Source organism: Phoenix dactylifera, chromosome 17, assembly GCF_009389715.1.
Source record: "Phoenix dactylifera cultivar Barhee BC4 chromosome 17, palm_55x_up_171113_PBpolish2nd_filt_p, whole genome shotgun sequence".
NCBI lineage: Eukaryota > Viridiplantae > Streptophyta > Magnoliopsida > Arecales > Arecaceae > Phoenix > Phoenix dactylifera.
In genome coordinates this window covers 15,216,000-15,239,005 of record NC_052408.1, presented here as the reverse complement: position 1 = coordinate 15,239,005, position 23,006 = coordinate 15,216,000, and the positions used below count along the sequence as shown (strand labels likewise).

General features: G+C 37.1%; 3 protein-coding genes across 7 annotated transcripts; 1 reads left to right on the top strand and 2 right to left on the bottom strand.

Annotated features, from left to right (window-relative positions):
• Positions 1 to 1,766: 1,766 nt before the first annotated feature.
• On the top strand, positions 1,767 to 8,454 carry LOC103705528. 2 transcript variants are annotated; one of them, XM_008789268.4, is made up of 7 exons: positions 1,767 to 2,721; positions 3,306 to 3,535; positions 3,855 to 3,922; positions 5,131 to 6,823; positions 6,907 to 7,052; positions 7,196 to 7,385; positions 7,467 to 8,454. In XM_008789268.4, exons 2-7 carry the CDS (start codon positions 3,385 to 3,387, stop codon positions 8,033 to 8,035), a joined length of 2,817 nt encoding a protein of 938 aa, XP_008787490.4. In that variant the 5' UTR covers positions 1,767 to 2,721; positions 3,306 to 3,384; the 3' UTR covers positions 8,036 to 8,454. The 2 variants fall into 2 exon arrangements, with proteins under 2 accessions (XP_008787490.4, XP_026659818.2); XM_026804017.2 differs by lacking the exon at positions 1,767 to 2,721 and having other exon boundaries at positions 5,118 to 6,823.
• Positions 8,455 to 9,335: 881 nt separating this feature from the next.
• Positions 9,336 to 12,436, bottom strand: LOC103705530. 3 transcript variants are annotated; one of them, XM_008789270.3, is made up of 4 exons: positions 12,308 to 12,436; positions 12,104 to 12,221; positions 10,649 to 10,728; positions 9,336 to 10,557 (listed from the first exon to the last, which is right to left on the bottom strand). In XM_008789270.3, the coding sequence occupies exons 2-4, from the start codon at positions 12,167 to 12,169 to the stop codon at positions 10,302 to 10,304; spliced, it is 402 nt and encodes a 133-aa protein (XP_008787492.2). In that variant the 5' UTR covers positions 12,170 to 12,221; positions 12,308 to 12,436; the 3' UTR covers positions 9,336 to 10,301. The 3 variants fall into 3 exon arrangements, 2 of the variants coding, with proteins under 2 accessions (XP_008787492.2, XP_008787493.2); XR_603804.3 differs by having other exon boundaries at positions 9,337 to 9,689; positions 10,182 to 10,557; positions 12,104 to 12,309; XM_008789271.3 differs by having other exon boundaries at positions 9,337 to 9,689; positions 10,270 to 10,557; positions 12,104 to 12,309.
• Positions 12,437 to 15,597: 3,161 nt separating this feature from the next.
• On the bottom strand, positions 15,598 to 21,952 carry LOC103705532 (kinesin-like protein KIN-10B). Of its 2 annotated transcripts, none has more exons than XM_008789274.4 (17): positions 21,602 to 21,952; positions 20,989 to 21,160; positions 20,678 to 20,878; positions 20,388 to 20,577; positions 20,076 to 20,281; positions 19,686 to 19,933; positions 19,482 to 19,580; positions 19,365 to 19,407; positions 18,747 to 18,797; positions 18,587 to 18,637; positions 18,394 to 18,490; positions 18,004 to 18,290; positions 17,867 to 17,913; positions 16,434 to 16,455; positions 16,281 to 16,349; positions 16,134 to 16,172; positions 15,598 to 15,927 (listed from the first exon to the last, which is right to left on the bottom strand). In XM_008789274.4, exons 1-17 carry the CDS (start codon positions 21,826 to 21,828, stop codon positions 15,889 to 15,891), a joined length of 2,088 nt encoding a protein of 695 aa, XP_008787496.3. In that variant the 5' UTR covers positions 21,829 to 21,952; the 3' UTR covers positions 15,598 to 15,888. The 2 variants fall into 2 exon arrangements, with proteins under 2 accessions (XP_008787496.3, XP_017697853.2); XM_017842364.3 differs by having other exon boundaries at positions 20,989 to 21,154.
• Positions 21,953 to 23,006: the final 1,054 nt, after the last annotated feature.

The window sequence follows — 23,006 nt, the reverse complement described above, 5'->3', positions numbered from 1 at the left end:
AAGACAAATTGAAAATAAAAAGATTGCATTTTTTAAGACATTATCTTTTAAATAATAAATTTTATAGCAAAGTTTACTTTTCATAAAAAGTGACAAAAAGGAAATAAAATGTTTTAAAAATAATAAAAATGAAAGAGTATCGATAGGAGAACACCGGGTAGGAAGAGGAAAAATGCCGAACAAGTTTTGTCTTATTTAAGTAAAACTATTTCATAAAATAAATAAATTATTTGCTTATATGTTTATTTTTAAGCTTACATGATTTAAGTTTACACAACTATAACCAATAAAAAGGTGCACATGCATAGTTTAAGGAACTCATGATAATTAGTATATGTATTAGAATTCTTTTAAGAGGCTTTATGCAAATAGGATATTTTTTTAGAATAGTAGATGATAAATCCTACGCACTAAAAAGATCATTAAAATCCAAATAACAAAAAGAACAATCAAAAATAATAACCATCTTCTTTCTTCAAAATAAATAAATAAGTAAAGACGGTCTTGAAAGGAATTATAGTAAGAGTAGATATGCATATCTTGATTCAATGCACCTTTCCCTCGAACAAAAATCCTCTAGTGTGTGCACTAGAGCATATTGTATAGAGAAGGCTTCCTATTTTGCAATGTTTCCTATATCGCCCATTTTAAAGAGAAAACTCAAGAATTAAGTCAGGATAAGATTCCTACTACTAAGTACTAACGTAGTCCACCAGCCCCATGAGTTAGAAAAAAAAAAAATCACGCTCGTGGATAGAGGTCCTCCGTCTATATCTTCTCTTCTTCCTTGCTAAGCCTCTTTATATCCATCCTCTTTCTCATCAAGCTATCTCTCTCATTTGTAAAACCTTTTTTCTCCTTCTAACTCTATTTCTCTGACTCCAAATTCCTCCCTCTTTTTCAAGATCAAAGAAACCTATAACATATATCAGCAAATCGATCAGTGTGTATTACTTAGCCATATAATTTATATTGGTGAACGCTATAGTCTAAAAACTATGTATCGATTTATCTAATGGTGTGTGTTAGGATACTAGATGACTATTTTGCTAGGTGTATATCACTTGGCCATGTAGTATGTACTGATGAACACCATATTTTAAAAATCATGTATCACTTTAATTGGAGGCGTGTATTGGAACATTGGATAACTAATTTGTTAAATGTATGTCACCTAGCCATGTACTATATCTTAGCAAACACTATGTTCTGAAAACTGTGTATTAATTGATCTAGAAGTCATCGCTGAGTATGTATCAAAGAAACTTACAATATGTATCTAAAAGCCAATGAGTGTATATCACCTAGCCATGTATTGTGTATTGATAGATACCATATTCTAAAAATTATGTATCGATTTATCTAGAGGTATATATTGGGATACTGAATGACTATTTTGCTAAATGTATATTACTTGGCCTGTAGTGTGTATTGGCTAATACTATATTCTAGAAACTATATATCAATTTATCTAAAAATGTGTATTGGAATACTGAATGACTATTTTGCTAGGTGTCTATTATCCATTCATATAGTGTGCACTAATAAATATGATATTCTGAAAATTTATATCAGTTATATGAAAGTATCTATTAGAATGCTAGATAACTATTTTATAAGGTGTATATTATTTGGTTCGGTGGATACCATATTTTGGATGTCTTCTTGGAAAATAAGATTTGTAGAAGGAGAAAAAACAATTGGGGACGAGAAAAAAGTCCGACGGGGACACGAGATCTTTCTTTACGTACGTGATTTTTTTTTTTAAGTCACCAAGTTGACGGATTCTGTTAGTAAGAGGAATCCTTCGAGGAAATATGGCAAAATAAAAAGGCTGCATCGTTAGATTTTCTATAGTGCATGCACCGGGAGGATTTTATTCCTCTCCATCTCCCCGATCCGTGTTCTGGTTTTATCTATACGTCAAGAAAGAGAGAAAGAACAGCACAGGAGGGAGGAGAAACCCAAAAAGATTCCGAAACCGGAAGGCAATTCCAATTCCCAGCTGTGAACAAAAGGGACAACAAAAAGCCTCTTCCCTCAGTAGAGGAATCCTCCCATCGATCTCTCCTCGCCTCCCCCTTCGCGCCAGCTTTCGCCTTTCCCAACTGCCCCTCCTCCCAAGCTCCTCCAATGGCAGCCTCTTGAAGCCGACACAGGCCTCATCTTGTGCGTCGAAGCGTTTCTTTGGTTCTTGAGGCCGTTGGCGGAGATGGGGGTTCGTTTTTCTTGATTTTTTTTTATTGGATTTTGGTGGGAAGTTGGGATTTTGATACGGTCTCTAGGTGTTTTCTGGGGTTTTTCTATCAACTAAAGGATCTGCTGGGGTGTTGGAATTTGTGGAGACGAAGGGTAACATCACCTTTAAAGGTGGAGTCTTGATGGAAAAACGTGGGAGAGCTTTGGGAGTTGTTGTTTGAGAAATAATTAGTGGTGATGGAGTGAGCTTAGTCATTAAGTGTCTGTAATTGGTGGAAAAAAAAAAAACAAGGATGGTAGGAAAAGGTCAAGAATTTTGAGATTTAATGGCTCTTGATGCCATGCAAATATTGGAAAGGATTGGTGGAGAAGAAAGAAAGCAGTACTTTATACAGAATTTATCTCCGACGATCATGAATTTGACTGGCTTGGTCATTTATGATGATGTTTAAATCTGATCTGAAGATGGTAAAATTAAAGGATATCAGCATCAACTTGGATTCAGTTGGTTCTTAATTTCAGGTCGACCTTCCTATATTTCCTTCCATGCTTTTCTCTTCCATCATGTTTTTATTTCAGAATAACTTGGTCAAGCTACCCTAAATTAAACAACACAAGTAGGTGAATTGGAGCTGGTTCTTGTAGTTTGATGAGTAAAATGGGATGGTCTACAGCTTGTCATAATGTAGCTTAAGCTATGGTGTCAATGAGACCTGACCTCAGAAAATTTTCAATCAGGCCACAGATGGCATGGGGTCCAAATCAATGCACTGTAGAAATATGAAAAAGCTACATATGCCTACAGCTTAATATTTTATTTTTTAATCTGTGAAATCTTTTTCTTTTGCTAGCTGAAATATTCACCTGCGTTTTCTTGTTCCCTGTGAGTGGCATGCTTGTCTCTCACATCCTATGAAAGTTAGTTGTTTTTTTTTCTATATATATATATATATATATATATATATTTGTGTGGTTCAATCAAGATGAGCATTCAAGCTACCAGCTATTGTACAGTGATGCGTGCATAACTGCTCTCTTTTCTTTTGCTATTTACTTCTCATGTCAGGACCTGATGGTTTGGTTTTATCATCATGTGCCTTGTCCAGGTTTTGGATACATGTTGGTTCACCTCCAATTTCCGAGTTAATTTCATTTAGGTAGAGCAGGGGACAGTACTCATCTAGCATGGCAAAGAGATCTCGCAGAAGACCTGCACGGGCCAAGAAGGATCATGCTGGCTGCATATGGGGTTTGATTAGGATGCTTGATTTCCGCCATGGGCATTTAACTCGAAAATTACTTCGAGATAGGAAGCATGGGACTGGTAGACATGCAGGTAAGACTTTCCTGATATTGTGTCAATCTACTGATACTGGCTGTTTTGTTAATCTTCTTATTGAATTGTTTGGTTTGTCTCTGTCGGCTATTTATTTATTTTTGCACCACCATAAGTGATTAATAAATGAAGATTGTGCTAAAAATGCCCTTCATTTGGCAATGCATCTAATTCAGAGACTTCTGCTACTTGATCAATATGCTGCTATACCTAAGTACCAATGCTTAATGCCCTTATTTGTAACTATGACCGAGCAAGTCACAATACAAGCTCAAAAATGTCTGCTCTTTTATAATTTTGTGCTATATTATCTATGCAGGCACTGGATATTCAAGGAGTACACTTAATTTATTGGGCAATTATGAGGAAAAGCATAAAGATGTTGATGTAAGTCTAGCTATTTTCTTTCTGAAATAGAAATAAATGCATATGAAATGTTTTTTTTTTTTTTGTTGCACATGTTTGCAATATCAAAGTTTAATATATCATTTTTGTGGTCCTTAATGGTGATGTGATAAATATGGACATATATATATATTCTCATTCAAAGCCCACAAAATATTATATTTTGTTTTGTGTGACTTGGTAGTATGTTTCAGGTTGGGATGTCCGAACTACAACGGATATCCCAGAAAAAAAGAAATAACAAATAAAAAGATACAATATCTTGCCATTTTTTTCCATATAGCTGTATCTGGTGTTACTTTAAGCATTTAACTCCGATCAATTGTTATGCTGTAAAAGCCAATCAATACTGCTTTGCCATGATTTTATCATATAGTTAAATTAGAATTCTTTAGGCAGTTGGTCTAAGCATGAATTCCTCCAGTTGAACTCAAAAGAGAAATTCTTGGACATTTCAAATTTCTTTCATCTGGCTGTTGTTGAAAGGTATTTTGTTGATCAAATTCAGTGAGTGGATCATACTAGTTCTGTACTAAACAGAAAGCAAGAGGATGAAATGGAAGAGTATGGATTATCACCTCTGCTACCAATGTTCAATTGTTTCCACTGTCTCTTGGAAAATAATTTCAATAGATTAGCATTTGCGAAGCTTCTGTCCTATTCCTAAAAGTCTGAGATTACTCCATCATGCATCTAGAGAAGTCTCTAAACAAGTATTTTGAAGTTAGTCTGGTAGCAATTGCTCATGAGAAAAAGGCAAAAATTATAAGGCAGGCTTGCAAGTTGTGACCAAAAGAGAGAATTTTGAAACTTCCAAAGTCTGCAAACATTTGACAATTCCTTTTCCTACAAGTTGCATCTTGATTTTCATCAGTTTTCTTCTTTCCTTTCTGACCCTGTCGAAGCTTGAACAATTCCAACACTGTGGAACATACTATCCAAGTACTCCTTTATCACTGAGCGGTCATATGGGGGCCTTAGCTGGTGATCCGGGCCGTTTCCCTCTCGACGATGAAGCTTATCCCCCATCGTCTCACTGGCCAACCTTGACCCCATTTACAAAATAATGCTTCACACGTTGCTATACCTATCAAAACTTTAGCCATGATTAATCACAAGTTTGAAGCAGTGATATCTTGTGCATTTCATTGCGAGATGATTGATGGTTTAAATCCAGTATCTTTTTTCAGGATATCAATGAAGAGGTAGCAGGAAGGTTTAGTTTGGATATGGTAAGTGTCAAAACACTCATGGAAGAAGAGATATCAAGAGAAAATTCATCAAATAAGATATATGCTGAAGTTGAACATGCAAGATGTGATTTGAAATCCCAGTTTCATCTCAAGGATAATCACAAGCAAATAAGTAAGAACTCTAAGACAACATGTGATCTTCATGCCAATGATTTAAGAACTTTCACAAGCTTGGACCCTTGTTGGTCTAATTATCCAAATCTGATGGGGAAGTCTTCTATCGATCTCAAACTGCCTGCACTGATGGCAGAGTACCATGTAGACAACTGTCGATGCCAAGAAAAGCAAGTGGATTGTAAGACTAGGACAAATTCAAGTACTGCCCTGAAACATATAAGTCATAGCAACTATAGCCATCTTTATAATTATGAGCATCCAGAGCTTGCTCAAAAGCACTCTATTCTTCAAAGGACACTGCACAATGAAGCTGAGACTTTGAAAAGTCAGAAGTTAGCTGACATAAAACAGCTAAATGGTAATGGAGTAGTCCGTGAATCTAAAGAGTTCATTGATGCATTGGAAACATTAAATTCAAATAAAGAGCTTCTTTTAAAGCTTCTTCAAGATCCAGATTCAATTCTGTTGAAGCACATCCAAGACTTCCAAAACTCTCAGGCTGGTAAACTGGCAACACTGGAATCATCAAAGAATTTTGAAGGAGGCAAATTGATAGGAGAAGAGGTTAAAAGCTCAGGCCAATGTGATCAATCCACCAGTCATAAGCACTTGAATAACCAAATCAGACATTATCCTGTTATTAGAAAAATGGAAGAGTCAAACAGCACAAATCTGTCAAAGGAGGGTGGTGGTAATTCCAAGGTGTTAGATAAAATAGTAGTTTTAAAACCCAGTCCAGCAAGAATTCAGAACTTCTTAGATATGAGTAGTTCCAACTCTTCACCTCCATCACATCAAAGCTTACAACATCAGAAAGACACTGGAAGAGTTTCATCCCATTTTTCTCTAAAAGAAATCAGGAGGAGGTTGAGACATGCTATAGGTGAGGGAAGAAAGGAGCAACATCCAATCACTACCGATGGTGTTCTTCATAAAATTCCATATGGATTTCATGACTCAGGAGATAAACGGATTGCTAGGGAGAGTGCAGGCATCAATTTGCCAAGTAAAACTTCTCCAAGAACAGAACATACTCAACCCACAGTTTTTGCAATCAGAAGACATGATAGAGCCAAGCCAAGAGCAAGCCAACCTAACATCAAGGATGAGTTCATTTCAACAAGGACCACTCATCACAGAAGACTGAACTCAGCAGCTGTTGCTCAATCGCCAAATAGGGAATCGGTCCTTAAAGAGGAGACCAAGAAACACCTTTCAGAGATGATATATAGTGTGGAAAAAGATCAAGTTTGGACAACCCGAGAGGTCTCGAAAACCTTGGGAAGAATACTTTCACTGCCAGGAGATAACTTGTTATCTCCTAGATTGGCCCCTGGAAGAGACAAGGAGCCTGACTTGTTATCTCAGCAGATGGGATTGTCTTCTATGCAGCAACTAATACAAGAACATGATACCAACCTGTCGAGCCCATCAAGCCAGAATTTAGAAACTCCACCATCTACACCACTAATTGATGCTGAATGGCAGGCTGGAGAAGAATTGAATCCAGAGGGTATGTTTTTCATATTATATAAAGTTTCATCCAATATCATTTTTCATAGGTCATGATTTATGAGCTGTTGAAGCCTTATCTAGGTACTATGGAGAATGTGGAAATAACAGATAGCATATGCATGGAAGAAAGCAGGCATTTGGATGTCTCCTCGGAATCTGATGACACTAAGTTCAGTGTAATGAGTGAAGGTTGCAACAAAGAAATATCTTATATGCAGCCAGGATTGGTAAGTGGTTAATTATAAAAGTTACATAAATTTGTGGATGTTGATCCTGTTATTCTTTTTCTTTCTTTTCTTTTTTGTTTTTAACATTAATTTTCTTGTTTGCTCAAGTATAAGTTTACATGCTCTAATTTCTGTTTTTCCAGGAGCCACATGAAGAGATGCAACAACCGGTGAACCTATCTGTTTCAGTCTCACCAGGCTCCTTACCCATACATGAACTAGAATTACCTCAATGCATCATAGAAAATCCAGAGCACCCAAGTCCAGCATCTGTTCTTGAACCCTTCTTTTCAGATGCTATTATTAGCCCTCAGAGTGCAACAACTGAACCAAGTGGGAAGCAATAATATTTAATTTGTTTTCCTTTATCTTTTATTTAAACAATTGCCATACTAATACATGGAACTTATGCAGATGAGCTTCCTCTACGGCCCCAAATCAATCACGCAGTGGTTGTAACCTCGTCAGTTTCAGCAGTCAACTTAAGAACCTTTGAGGATGAAAAGATAGCTAATTTCAAATATGTAAGAACTGTGTTGGAAGCCTCAGGGTTAAGCTGTGACCAATTTCTAGAGTGGTGGTTTTCATCAGAACAACTGCTTGATCCATCCTTGTTTGATGAAGTGGAGGTGATACATAGTCTAATGCCAGATAATCCCAAGCTTATTTTTGATTGTATCAGTGAAGTTCTTGTGGAGATCCATGAGAGAATTTTTAGTGGCAGCCCTTGGATGTCTTTCATCAAACCATGTGTCCGGCCATTCCCAGTAGGAGGAAAATTCATCCAAGAAGTGTACAAAGGCATTGATCGGCATCTCCAATTGCAGATTCCATGCACATTAGAGCAGATAGTTGAAAAATATATGAATGCTGGAGCTTGGATGAACCTCCGGCTTGAAATTGAAAGCATTGCCATTGAAATAGGAAATGCCATCCTAGAAGATTTGATGGAAGAAATTGTTGTAGTCTCTTTGGTCTACTAGGGATTCGTTTCATTATGTTTGAAGGACAATGAACAAGTGCAGTCAGAGCTAAAATACTGGCAAGGCTTTCCAAATGTAAACTCCTATGGAAATGACTCCATTGTAGTCTAAGTTCTTAGGTGGCTGTACTGGTTTCTGATCCCTGACGTAAGGACGCCAGTTCCTTCACGGTTTGGGGGTGTTTCTCACCATTCTACAGATTTTACGAGCTTAGGATTCAGCTGGCTGAGTATGTATTAGTTGGTCTTTATTTGTCCGATCCTTCGAGTTGCTTATATTGTTTTTGCCATCACCTATGTTGCAGAATAGCAAAAAGAAAGGGATTTCATTTTATAGATGTTGTTCAGAGCTTCCTGAAACTTGGAAAAGGTGTTAGTCATGTGCTGAGAATCTTCCAATGAAGAATGCTAATGTTCATCTGTTTTTTCTTGCATACTAGTGTAAAGTTTGTTCTCCTAAAGATTGAGAACTGAGTTAGCAACCATCCTAAATAACTGTGATCTGCTAATGTTTTCTTTCTGCCGCTGCTCAATTTCTGTCAAATGGCTTTTCAGAACAGGAAAGGATCATCCATGGAAAATTTGCACGCACCATGCGAGTTCTGATGCATTGGTTGATAACTATCAAATTGATTCCATGCAACGCTGCACATACTATTAACAAAATGGCATTAGCATGGACTGCAGCAACGTGAAATCCTACTGTCAGCTGCATCTGCCTATGTAATTCACAATCTGGAGTGGAAATGTCTTTTTTTCTATTTTTGAAAATCTCCAGAGAGCAGATTAGGCATGGAATCTTCAATGCAACTCCTGTCAAATTATATTCATGTCCATGCTTATAAAATGCTGCAAAAGTCATTTAGTCTTATTTGTCTGTCCTGCAAACGATAGATCTTTACAACCAAATCAAATTTGGGCAGCCCTGTCAAACCACACCGACCTCAAATGGCCAGTCATAGAACTAAGGATTGCATTCTTCACGGACCATGGATAAAATTATATGCATTGGAAATAATGCAAGAATCATTTTACCAAATTAATAAACCAAAGACTAAGCCAACCCCCTCTAGTTAAATAGTAGCTTCAATGAAAAGATGCAGGTCAAAATGGAATGTTAGGGTGCAATTGCATATCAGGATAGGATTTTAACTTGCCTCTTTATAAATCAAGGACCAAGCAACTCAAGGGCCCTGTACTTCAGCTTATGCATTTACCCTGTACCCTGATCAGTGTGTGTGTGTGTGTGTGTGTGTGTGTGTTTGCGTGTGTACAACTGCTGACTTATATTAGGAAGGATGCTTCATGGAATCAAAGATTTAAAATTAAGAACACAGCATTCCTTCCTGACACTTTTTTTAAATTTACAGGCTGGATCTACTTTGACCAATCAGCCAAAGTCCTACACCTTTGCAATACACACTACAAATAAAATAGTATGTACATGATCCTCAGTCTTAAAAGCTTGCAGCCCTCATTCTGCACGCCGAGTTTGGCATCATTGAAAACACTTAAAGATTCTTCTGCACATCAGAATCTTGGTGGCCTCTTCTTCAGTCATGTTGATGTTTTTCAATAATATTTCTATGAAAATTGCTGCTGTTGAAGATATATGCCTCTAGAATGCCGTTGACCTCAGATGAAACGAATGAAATCTGTCCATTGAAAACATTGGACATCAGAAACAAATGAGATCACAAATTAAGGAGATGAAGTACGAATTTATAATAAATTACAAAATTTTATGATTGAGTAAAATGGAAAAGTATTGACAACAGTTGACAAAGGCATTTCCCAAATGAGCTTACAATAAGATTGTAGAGATTAAAACATAAAAGATATCTTATGCATATCAACAATGCAGTCAACAAGCTAGGGCGCTTCAGCCAAACCATCAAACATGAAAATTGTAACCCAGCTATTAACTGTTCCACAGTGGTACAACCAGAGTTTTTTGCAAGCTTGAATATAGTAATGTCTTTAGTAAATGACACTCCATATATGCAGATAAAGTTCATCTAAGCAGCTACAGAACATCTCGGATCAAAGAATTCAATATAGCAAGTTATCAACGGCAGTATGGACAGTCGAGTATAACTCGAGGTTCATAAATGATAAACGATGTCATGCTAGAAGGTAGAACTCACCTCATCAGCAGAGAGTAATAGGAACCAGCTTCCAAAAGATAGCCTTATATGATTTAACATCTAGTGATAATATACAGTTTAGACGCACCTCAAATATCTAGACCTGAACAAATCAACATTTCATTTACTCTTCTTTGTTGACTGTAAAGACAAGGTTGGAGGCATTGCCCTCTTCTTGGCAAAAGCATTTGTTCTGCTTTCAGGCTCATCAGTGTCCTCTTCACTAGGTCCACTTTCCTCAACAGGGTTTGTCTTTTCTAGATTTTTGGAAGCTTGTCTCTTTTTAGCATTTAACTTTCCAAGCAATTTTCTTTCTACAGGATCAGTTGAAGCCACTACTGTTGCATGTGGTGTGACCCTGGCTCCCAGACCCAGCCTTCAGAAGGATCCATGAAACAACATCAATTCCACAAGAAAACATTCCCAAAAAATTCATATGCTTAAATGCAAGAATAGTAAGAGAGAACCTTGAAGGTCGACCTTCAAATTCCCGTCCATTAGGTTCACCTGTTGCCGATGCACTCATATTATTTACCCAAGCTTCAGCCTGCAAAAACCATGTTCCAACATGTGCAGAATACATCACTTAGAAATTTCTTACTCAAGCGGCACATAATTACAAACTAAAAATTATTACTACTCTATTTTTCCTTGATATATGCGTGTGTGAAGTTTGCTTGCGCTATTATAACTTATAAGCAACATTTTTCTCATTTTGTTGACATCAAACATCATTCTTGTTCCCTTGGGACCAAGGAAAGCTTCTAGCATAATTCTACAGCTTATGAACCTCCCATGGAACTGAAAACATACCAAGCTTGCTAAAATGAAATTTCTTTACCTGTAATTGCACACAACAATTGATGTTCCTAGAATAAGGGCTTGTGCCAGCATAATAATAGCATGAGTATGGCCCTTCTTGGCAAAGTAACATCTCACAAAAATTTCTCTCTTTCGTATATCTGCTTTTCTCGCTAATTTAAGGGTTCTCATTCAACAGATACACCAATACATTAATTGGCTAGATAAAATTACTTTTTAGCACATTTACTACCAATATAGTTATTTGTTAAGATAGGCAAACTGATTATGCACAAGAATCGGATTTCAAAGAAAATCCTTACAAAATTTAAGAACCTCCTAAAGAACTGTCATGTTGCATCTTTGAAGGTGACTGAGTTTCTAGTTTCTGCAAACAATCAAAGAGTGTGCATGATGCTTTCCCGTTATTTGCAACACTTTTAAAAGTGAAAAAATGCACCACATGTCAACAAAGAAAATTAAAACCCTCTTAATCAAACAAATCAGCCCCTTCAACTTTCCTCCTACAAATATGAATTTGATAATGTGGTTGCAAATGATCCCAGGAACCTCCTTCTGCTAATTAGTTTTCTCCTACCAGAGGTCCTTGACAGGAAATACATAATACTTAACATCCCAGCTTCACTTAGAATCTTAGTCCATCTTTTCCCCCTTTGAGACCCACACCAATGCCATATAATTTTTTTAGGTTCTTCAGCATCGCTAAATGTGTAACAGGTAAGTCTTTGAGCCGTAACAATTCGCATCGGTTCTCAATAAAGAGATTGCAATACCCTCGAGTGGTCATCCACCTACATCCAAGATTAGTGTTTCACCCCTCAACCAATTGCGAAACAACTTCGCAACTATAAATTGGGAAGTGGTGTAGAGGCTTAAAGGGTGAGAAAACCATTCATCATGAACAACAAAGAAGTCATAGTAGACAAATATAGACCATGAATCAGTATCAAATCAAAAGGAGGGGAAAAAATTCAATGCCAGATATCTTATTGCAGCACCAGTCCCTGGAATTGAAGCAGCATCGGTGTAAAGATATGATCTTTAGCTATCAAACCGAGCAAGAAGAAAGATTCGATTAAATTTAAGCTTAGGGTTCTTACTAATTTCAACGCCTTGTTTAGCTTCACCACTCTCGGCACCACTTTCGTCTTCGCTTCCGTAGACATCGGCCCAGAACTTGAATCAGATCACGGAAGTAACAGAACTACAAGCAAAACCCTAGAGTATCCAAGAGAGGATTTCAACGAAATTTACGTCAAAACGCCTAAAACATTAGAAAACAATTTGTAGAGAGAAACCCTAACCTCTCGGTTTGCGAGGTGCAATTTGGGCGAGTCCTCTAAGACGTGCCCCGTCTGTCGGTTTTGGAATCTTAAAGCATTTTCGAGGGCTCCGAATATGATTACAGCCTAAACACTAAAAACTATAGTTTTTGGAAGAAGCACCAGCCTAAACTAATAAACCTTATGATATCAATAAACCCTCCATAGAAGTTTTATCCACGAGGAGATGTTTTTAATTAAAAAATCTAATGATTTAAAATTAAAAAAAATACGACAAAGTTTGCCTCTTTTAGAGTAGCCAGAAAATTTTAATAAAGTCGGCAAAAACTGAAGTTGGATCTCAAGTTCAATCCAAGCCAACTCGATCAGATTGAATGGAATCTGTAGTTGGTCAACCCAATCTCACTGTTTCCACCAAATGAAGGGGGGTTGATTGGGTGGCTGTTTAATAGGGGCTCATAGAATGGAAGATGTGAAAATTGCTGCTAATTCCAATCTAAATAGAGTTGCTGGAAAATATAGGGATTTATTGAAAAAATTAAAAGTTTAATCCCAGTCACTTATCGATCTATGTAAAATTCTACTGTGGAATTGCTATTTCTATGTTTAGTAAGAGTTGTCAATATTATCTTGATTTCTTGTAAAGCCTTGGCTCTAATGGTTCAGTACTTTCAGTCCATAGTTGCACTCGTTTGGTTCCAATTGAGAAGTGTGACATCCATGTACTGTTATTTTATGTAACTCAAACAGTGATCCACCAACATCTAATGCAGGCACGCTGTTCTTGAAATCTCTAAGATAGCATCAAGAATGGAGGTTGAGGGACATTTTTTATCCTTATTTTTATATGAGTTGCACCTGATAATTTTCCTTTCTGAAGCTTTAACCTGTCAATTGCTTGTCCTTTCTCCTCATAGTACTCTCCCCTGAGGTATATAACTAGTATGGCTTAGAGAATGTTTCTTTTCATTGCCATCTCTAATGTTGATTTTTTTAGTTATAGTCGCTCTTCAGTTTTGTTTTTGGGGGTGCGTGAGCATACTAATGAAATAAATGCAAGGTGAAAACAAAAGCACCAATCCATCTTATTCAAAATCTTGGAGGCACAACAGAAAATATGGCATATCAAAGATATCAATAGATTCAACAATCCTAAGGTAGGAGACCAGCAATAGTAGGAAAAACTCCATCGCTGGCTCACCATGAATTCACTTGTAGGCTCCTTATCAAGCTGAATGATAGGAACTGATGGGAGGCAAAATGGATCGTCCTGCTCTAGCGTGGAACCACCCAATTCCTGCCAAGCAAATCTCAGAGCCGAGCAGGCCGGGCCTCAATCTTGCTGAGAGCCAGGCCGACCTCGAACCTCGCCAAAGGCCGAGCCGATCTCGACCAGAAGCCAGGCCGACCTCAGCCCCCGCCGAAGGCCGAGCCGACCTCGTCCGCAGCCACACCCGCGCGCGCGCCCACGCCCGCACATGTGACCGAACATTCCAGCCTAACCAGCCGCTTTCCACAAACCATTGCTTGCTAGGCACACCATGACATGCCAACCAAGGGCCATGCCTTGCTGCCAAGGGCCATACCCTGCCACACCTGCCAAGAGCCATACCCTGCCACACCAGCCAACACCACGCCATGCAAAAGGATTGCCCAAACCGTGTGCCTCAAGCAAGCTCTGGCCTTCGCCACACGCCACCTGGCCAAGACCATCTTCTCTCATGATGAGGATGGACTATACCTTAGCCATCTGGACACTCTTGTGAGGACTATAAATAAGCCATATCAAAAACACTCCAAAAATTTTTTTCCAACAAAGGTTGGATCAACTCTAACTTAGCCATTAGGGGGCCTTCGCCGAAATCTCCGGCTAAAACTTTGTGCAGGTACCTTGGAGAGCAGGAGGTGGCCCTCTTTCTCCATCCCAGTCAACGTCTTCTTGGCTTCCTCTAGCGTGGTCACCCTCGGGCCAAATTTCAACACCAACAGGAACATACATGACACACAACATACACAAATGCACATACATGCATACTACTATATTGAAGTCTAAAGGCTGTTTAGATAACAACCACGTGACGGTTCCAAGAACAAAGTAACAAAGAGACGCTCTAACCTTGGTAATGAAATGGTCAACCATTCAGGTCTAACTTAACGGGACAAGTGTGGAGGCCACTAAATGGAATAAAGTATTAGATAGGACTACTTACATCATGTTCCTAGCAAGGATAAAGATCAGCTAAGATGATGTCATTTAGTCGGATTTAATAAAGCTAAAAGGTAATTAAAAAAATAAATATAGTCCCATCAAGTCAACATATGGCTCCACATAAGAAGGCCAAGTGGCATCTAAGAAGAGTTGATCAAACCAAGCCAAGTAACTACTTGAAACACCAGCCAAATTCCAAAGAAAGTGCGAGTATACTGGAAAGGCTGGATATTGATTTAACAATCCTATCAAGTTTTGTGCTGAGATCTCATCGGCCTGATTTAAAGAAAATTCGAGAGCAGGACATGTGAAGATGGTTGTTGAAAAGCTAAGACATGAAAACTAGAGAAAGAATTAATATTGCTTGCCGCAACTGTAATAATAATAAAAAATGACATGTGTCAATATAGGAGATGGATAATTGTCAAATGGATAATAAAGTGATATATAAATACTATGTTGTAATTATGAGAGGGCTCTCTTTTCACCAATCAAATGATTATTTCTTTTTACCTTCTCGTAATCTTTTTTGTTTTTATCTTTTAGTTTGTAGTTTGTAGTTCTTAGCATAACTCTGATGTAGTTACTTCTCCCTTTCTTGAGAAGATGGCATCTCAGTAGCGAAAGCTTTGAAGATAAGACAGTAGAACCCACTACCATCTATCCTTTTTGATTTAGATACCAGTGGCATGCCTGCACATCGATCCAACCCAACCATAGACTTATTCTTCTTACCATTCCATCCCAAGAGAGAAAAAGAGGAGCAACACGTACACTTAATGCATAGTTGAATAGGAGACAAAAATAAAGGCCATATTGAAGGCTCAGATGCAAGGAGGTACATGCACAAGAAGTGAAGAAACTAAGGATCTAAGACAATAACCACTATTGTGTGCACGCAAGAGATCTTTCCTTTATTTTCAGACTACTACCAAGTACTTACGGTCCTCATGTTCTATCCAAATAATTGAAAATGCTTCTGTCCAAGATCCATGGTTCTCATTTTCTGATCAAGAAAAATTTTGATACCAAAGCCGCAAAAATTTAACTAAGTACTGCATTTGTAAGTGTACGAAGCATCACAATTTTAAATTTGTACCCATTTGTCAAACATAGAATCTGGTGTTTATACCCTGTATTGATCATTTACATTCTATAACAAGAGTTGTCATCAATGTATGAAGAAAATAACACCAAATAAAGATCGATTACAATGAACAAAGATACAGACACACATCACTCCTTCCCTTTGAAGTTTTTTAATCTATCAAGAAGAATAGCTTCCCATATACAAGTATAAATCCATCATTGCAACCCATAATTTTGCAAGATGAAGAGGGACATGACTCGCATGTCCTTAGTCAAAATGATCGACACACATTTCAACATCATTCTAAAAATCCTCGAGTATTCCTGACATCATTCCACCTATCTGTAAAAGTAGAACCATAAATAGCTGGAGTCATATTGTCGTCATAGAACCATAAATAGCTGGAGTCATATTGTTGTCACTGTTTAACGATTAATATCACATAAACTTTAAGAATAGAGGGTGATAAGAATCTTCTAAGAGAATATGAGATGATTTATCTTGACAAATTCCACAAGGTGTGAATTTATCTAAAATGGAATAAATACCTGCTTTGAAGATAGTCCTAGTTCCTTAAGATCTTCTATCTGCCCATCAAAACAATCCATCTTATTAAATTGCTCCAATAACAGAGAAAAAGAGAATTAAATTGAAATGGTTTTCTTTTCAATGATAATGGTTTTCACTGTGCTTACTTCCTTAAAGGGTTCTGGAGTTTCCTCGCGAAGTTGAAGTATGTAGGTAGCTCTCTTCTCTCCAATTCCCTGAACAAAGAACAGGAATTAGCATATACCAAGCCAAAATTAGGAGCAACAGACAGAAGTACAATCTAAGATCTTGAAACTGACCTTCAATTTTTTAAGTTCCTCTCTGTAAGAAAAAGGAAAAAGAAAAAGAATAGATTAGAGAGAAAAAGAATAGATTAGAGAGACCATGTTTCCTATAAAAAAATCATCTAATGCTAAATAAAAGCGATTAAGGGAATTGCAGATTGTAACCATTTCATCATAATTTGTGTTCATCTGATGGCTTGCAGATCTTATGCAAAAGGGGTGGTTGATAGATGACCTAACTATGTATCCGACAATGCAGCATTGTGAATTTTTTTAATGTAGCTTTCTAGGTTTGCAAATATTAGGTCTTGAAATGTAAAAGAATGAACAAGATGACACTCTCTAACTGTAGTTACATTGATGTTATCCATTTCTTGTTGAAATAATTATCTCAAGTAAACAAGGATAAATTAATTTTCCAAAGATGGTCAAGGTTAATCAGTTCTTAACTTCCATGCAAGAATTGAAATCAATAAAACCTTCGGCAATGTTTTCTTGAAGTGATAAGTTGTGAAAATAGTTAACTAGTCAAACATATACGTGACCCAGACCAAATTGTTAGCAACAACTTATTGTTTTACATGGCAAGAAATACCGAAACAATCCACCATTTCATGCAAAAGAAGGCATTCCTAACATGCTGCCAAATGTTCCGTCTGATCTAGCATCATGTCATGCAAAACGAATGCTAAACCCCAACTTACAAGTGTTAATATAACTAAACCAATTTTTTTGTTGCATCTCCTGGAGAGGATGATTTTTCACTGTATCTAAGAAGATGCTCCATGCAACTACTTGCAACAACCAAACTTGTACTTCCCCACTAAGTATACCCCATGCCTTTTGGACTCCACAATGCAAAAAAAGGATAAGGTTTTGATGTCGTCAATAATAGAGGGTGTTAATCATAGCATCATAAAATTTCATTGTGCAGAGACAACAACAATAGTCATAACAAATCTGGGAACAAATGCATCATAATTTAACCTAATTTTTATAAGGATTTATCACTCTGTTTCTTGCTTAGCAATGCAATAATTTTTGTAGCATCTTTCAGTTCTCATAGTCTCTTATTACAAAAAATATGCCATTATTATCACCTATCACTCTTCATAGTTTTAGCCATGAAACATTATACCACATGAAAATTTTATGTATAATGCGAAAAAAGATATTATAAAAAATTAGACACAGTATGATAAATATTATGGCATTAATCATTAATTTATTTGCCTTGACTACCACATTATATAATTTAATTTGATTAGTTTAGACTCTATAATAAAGACTGAATGACTCATCAGTCAATGTTAATGTTTTGTCAAATATAAATAATTGGACTATTTTTTGTTACAACAAAAACAATTAACCTGTAACGGTTAGCTTGATTTCTATATGATCATTATTTGTTATTTCTCTTTGAGAGGAAGAAAGCAATCATTGCTTACTTATTAGCACTGTTAAGGAAAGATAGACACTCCTGGACCAGCGATTTCTGCAACCATGAATAAGGAAAAAAGTTATGCATAATCAAAATGACAATACTCATTAACAACTTGCCATAAAAAAATGAAAAATACAAAACCTTGAGTCCTGTACTGCGAGTTCTGAAGATGTCTTGTGGAGTACCAGTTTCAAAGTTTGAGTTGCCATCTAGTCTTAAATTGAACGGGACTCCAGGAGTTTTGGGTTCGATATGATCGACACCACCTTGCTTATAATATGATACATCCACTTTTGGTGTTCCAATGCATATCTGTCGAGTACTTAAGAGTTTCAATGAGTTCGATATCTCTCTCAATCTTTCGCTTAATGGTGGAGAGGATTTAGCCATATTGACAAGAGATTCATGGTTCTCCTTCGTAGTGCTTTCTACAAAAATAAAAAAAACAGAAACAAAAAAAAATCTCTTGTAAGAAACTGTCCTCTACCTCTGTAAATATACTTAGAAACTTTGCAGCCATTTGATACATACCTTCTGAATCTGCAGATAATTTTGCACTAATATCAAGTCCAGTCTCACTTTCTCGAATATCATTGTGCTCATTCGGAAAAGAAACATCCTTGGGAGACTGGATAAAAAGTTTAACATAAATTTAAACAGCATCCCTTATGACATAATAATATATCATAATCATATAAAGCTTCTGACTGAGAAAAGAACCAACCTCTGGAATCTTAGATTGTACATCAGGAGCAATGGGTGACACGCAAGTTTCCTGCATAAAATTCTTTCAGAAATTTCCAGCAGTTGAAGACGCATGTAGAAAAGTGCAATGCTCAGTGCATATTTGGAAACTTGAAATAACAAAATAGTATAATATATACCTCACTTTGTGTAGAAGTGTCTCCACATGTAGAATCACTTAAAGCATTCTTCTGGGGAAAAGAAAAATCAATGGGCATGCAATGTTAAACAAAATCTTCTCTCTAACAAGCCGGTTTTATCCATGCTGCACTTAAAAAGCTGGTTTCACAAAACGAAAAAGATATGACTTGACCTCATTTGATGTATCCACATTCATAGAAGCATTTGATAAGATATCATCCTTCATTACAGTTTTATAAATTATTCAATTAAAATATGGATCCTAAAATATAAGAGAACACATACTCTCCAAAAAATTATTTTTGAAAAACATTCTCCATGCAGCATCAAGGTTGTTATAAGTGATGAATTCCAACTCAGTAAAGTTATACCTCTATATAGTTTATTTTTCTCAATAATATAAATCAAAGCAATTTGTTGCACAAAATTTGTTTAAATCAAATTAAAAATAAGCATATAAATACTACTGCAAATTCAATTTTATTGCGGTAAGGTAATTCATTTAATGTGCAGAATTACCATGTCTAAATATCTGCAGATTTTCAGAAAAAAAAAGGCACACCTATTTTTCCGTATGGCATGAAAGAATTAATTTGAGAATTGAGTGGGTCTATTACCTTGATAGATTTGGGGCTAGGACTTGTAGCATTGAACAACTTCCTGAGAACATAGCAAAACCAAAAGTTACTTCTGGATCATGTGAAAGGACAAATTAAATAACTCTAAATGCATACCTTCCTTTTGTTAGAGATGTGCTATTGTTTGTTTTCTTCTCAACTGAGCTAAATAGGGAGGGTCCAGGTTTCTTCATAGATTTGCTCAACGGTTGGGGCCTGTGTGTAGAAGGGTAGCACAGTAAGATACAAATTTTGGACAGCCTTACTATAATGCTAGTTTTCCATTTTTTTAAAAAAATATGAAATAATTGAAAGCCTCACCTTCTCTTAGTCAAAAATGGGGTTCCATTTCGTTTTCTTTCAGTAGAGGCAAACTGAGAAAGTTGATGCTTTTTTACTAAGGTATCTTGTGCTCGACTTCCTCCATTAGAAGGGGAAAACGTCGGGATAAATTTTGAGACACTCTTACTACTGCTCTTGGTTGTGTCATGTCGGTGATGGTTGACCATCTGGCATGACCGAGAAGCCAAGCTGACTGCATTAATAGTATCTTGACATAGAGTTGGGTTCTACATTAAACAAGCAAGTAATCTCATGAGATGAAAACATCTTAGAGGACCACATATATGTGTCCAAATTATTTGGAGCAGCTTAATCCAACAAAAAAATTTATGTAAAGAAAGAACACAAGGTTATAATTATGAACCTCACCACACAAGTAATGAGTACCGCCCCACTTGCTCTGCATATGAAATCTTGCAACAAACGGGTCAATTTGCTTTCTCTGTAGGGAATGTAGGTCCCATTGGCATTCAATGCGTAAATAACATTGAGCAAGGTATAGAGTGACTTGTTGACTTTAGCACTCTCAGCAGGATAAGAGTAAGCATTACTCTTCTGTTTAGTGTCCTCATAACCTGAAAAACAAAAAATCGGCATGGAAATGAAGGAAGCTACTAGAGTAGCAAAGCCTATTATCCATCATGAAAGAATAAAACTGAAGTTATTAAGACAGTTTGCTACCTGCCAAGTCAACAAAATTCATCTTTCCAATAAGGGAATGGTTGGTTTTCTTATCAACAACAGAAACATATATAATCATGCCTCTATGGCTCCTAATCGATGTGTCATTGGCAGATTTCTTTTGAGGTCTCCGTTGGTTGCATGCATTAGTGAATAATTTCTTGAAATCAACAATTGAATTCACAGGGACCTGAAGTAAATTTATGGATACACAGCATGATCATAGACATTTCATAGATCAACTAAGGAGTTGCCAGAAATATAAAGTTCCATGAAGTCCACTGTTATACCTGAGAAAGGCCCTTGAGCTGAATTTTCCGTCCAGCATCTTCAAGAACAAGTACCTCTTGTTCTTTAGGATCCAAGAGATCATAGATGTGATCTTGATACACTTCATAGCATGATATAGCCACTGATCCCCCTACTTCTGTGGCTGACATGAGAATCTCGGAAATTGCCATTGGTGCCAAGCCAGGGTCCTCTTCAGAGCCCTACGTGTCAGTGCACTTAGTTGAATTACAAGAAACAAAGAAAGAGAGAAAGCAAAAACCCTACTTGTAAGACATCAAGCTTTAGAGAGAGATAAAGAACTGAGACCCACCTGAATCATCTGAGTCTTTCCACTTCCCCGAGCACCGTAAGCAATAACGCAGGCATTACGTCCATGAAATATTCCTTGGATAAGAGGCTTGACCTCTCTAGAGAAAATCTCACTGATGCCCTCATCTTGCTTATAGCACCAATCTAACTTGTAAGAGTCTTTGCGACTGCTCCTAAAGAACATAAATAAATAAACTCCATCAAATCACAAAAACCCCTAATCCAAAAAAGCCCTATCAGCTCAATGAACTTAAATGCCATCTATGTCCAAGATTAGCAAATCCAAATACTCAAATTCTTAATTGCTGTGACAATAAAAACAATCAAGAAAACATATTTGAAAAAATTGCGCTCATATCTTGAAAATCCAATTAATAAGAACCAATAAAGAAAACAGATTTAAAGAAGAAAATGTGTTAGTAGGTATAAATTTCTGTCTAATTTGATCGGTCAGATTCACCGATATAGTTAGAGAAGGAAAGATTTCTCTTTTCAAAGCCCCGAGAGCATAAAGCCTACAATATCAAATCAAAACAGTTTACTTCAAAATAATTCCAAAAAAATCAAGAAAAAGGAGAAGAAAGCTATCATGATGAACTGGAAGATAGCCGAACCCAGTAGATTGATCTCCAAAAGAGATTGAGGCGTAGTCTCCATCGCATCTCGTGAGAGAAATCTGAGCGCGACTGGACGAACAAGAAGACTCCCCATCGGAGGCTCCGACAATCTCCGAACTCCGAAAAGATCTGATCCTTCCCACCACCCGGACTCCCCTTCGCGACTGCAACCAAGATTGAGAACCGGAGAACTCCGCACTGCTCTCAGCCGAAGAAGAATCCATGCTTTACGAACTCCGAATCGGAGAAATCGAAGAGAAAAAACAGAAGGAAAACAAGACGATGGGTATTGTTCAAAGAGTTGAGAGCTTTTCTAGGGTTCTTGGCTTCAGAGGAGAGGAATGAAGCCGTTGGGCCGTGGGGCTGGGCTTTTGAAACAAGTGGTTTCTAGTGATCCGCGGAACTGATTAAGATAAGGAATAACGGAGTGCCGGATTCTATTTGATATGTGGAAGGTACCGTCGTCGTGGCGTATAATTGGTGATTGGGATATGTTAAGTGGTTCCGTAGGTGCACGAGATCTTCAGCTTTTGAATTTTGCCGACTCTCCGCTCCAGTCCGCGCCTTGGATGGCAATTGTGATTAAGAAATGGATTAAAGGCGACGCGCTTTGTTAGCAAAAAAGGGAGTGAAGTTAGCCATCTTTTGAAATTCGAGTTGTGCCCGCGAGACCAGTGTGAGCACCAAAAAAAAATCTAGACCAAAGCGGTTCAATATATTTGGAGGCCTAATGCGAACTCAAAGGCCTCAATATAAATGCATTTGGGGCCTCGATGCATAAATAAAAAAATCTAATATTTTTTATAGGTAATAAATACGTTCCAACATAAATGCATTTGGAGCCTTAATGTGTTTATAGCTATAAAGATACATTGTATTTATAACTATAATAAATGCATTTGGGGCTAGGGCCTTAGGCGACTACCTCAGTCGCCTAAAAGTTGAGCCGACCTTGATTATCCGAAGAGGCTTTTTATACAAAGATGATTGGTTTGGTTGATAGGATAGGATGTAATTTCTTCCATCTCCATTGGCCTTCAAATTTGATACTAGTATCACTACAGGGAATTTGATATTTTATATAGAAAAAGACTACAAGCTATTCTATATGAAAATCGATGATTGATTGAGCAATGGTTCAACCCAGCACCCACCATATACACTGACCTTACATTGAAGCCCATGATCGATTGAGCAATGGTCGAGACTGGATTAACAACATGCGACCCAAGTACTAATTCTTAAATAGCTCTTTAGATGGATGTACTGAACAGTGTATTGTTAGATAATCAGTGGCAATACCTTTTTACATATTGATTCCTTAATTTTATAAATTCTATATGTAATTAATTAGGTTTAAGCCATGGCATGCAATTATAATGTTTTTTTATAAAGTAGCATG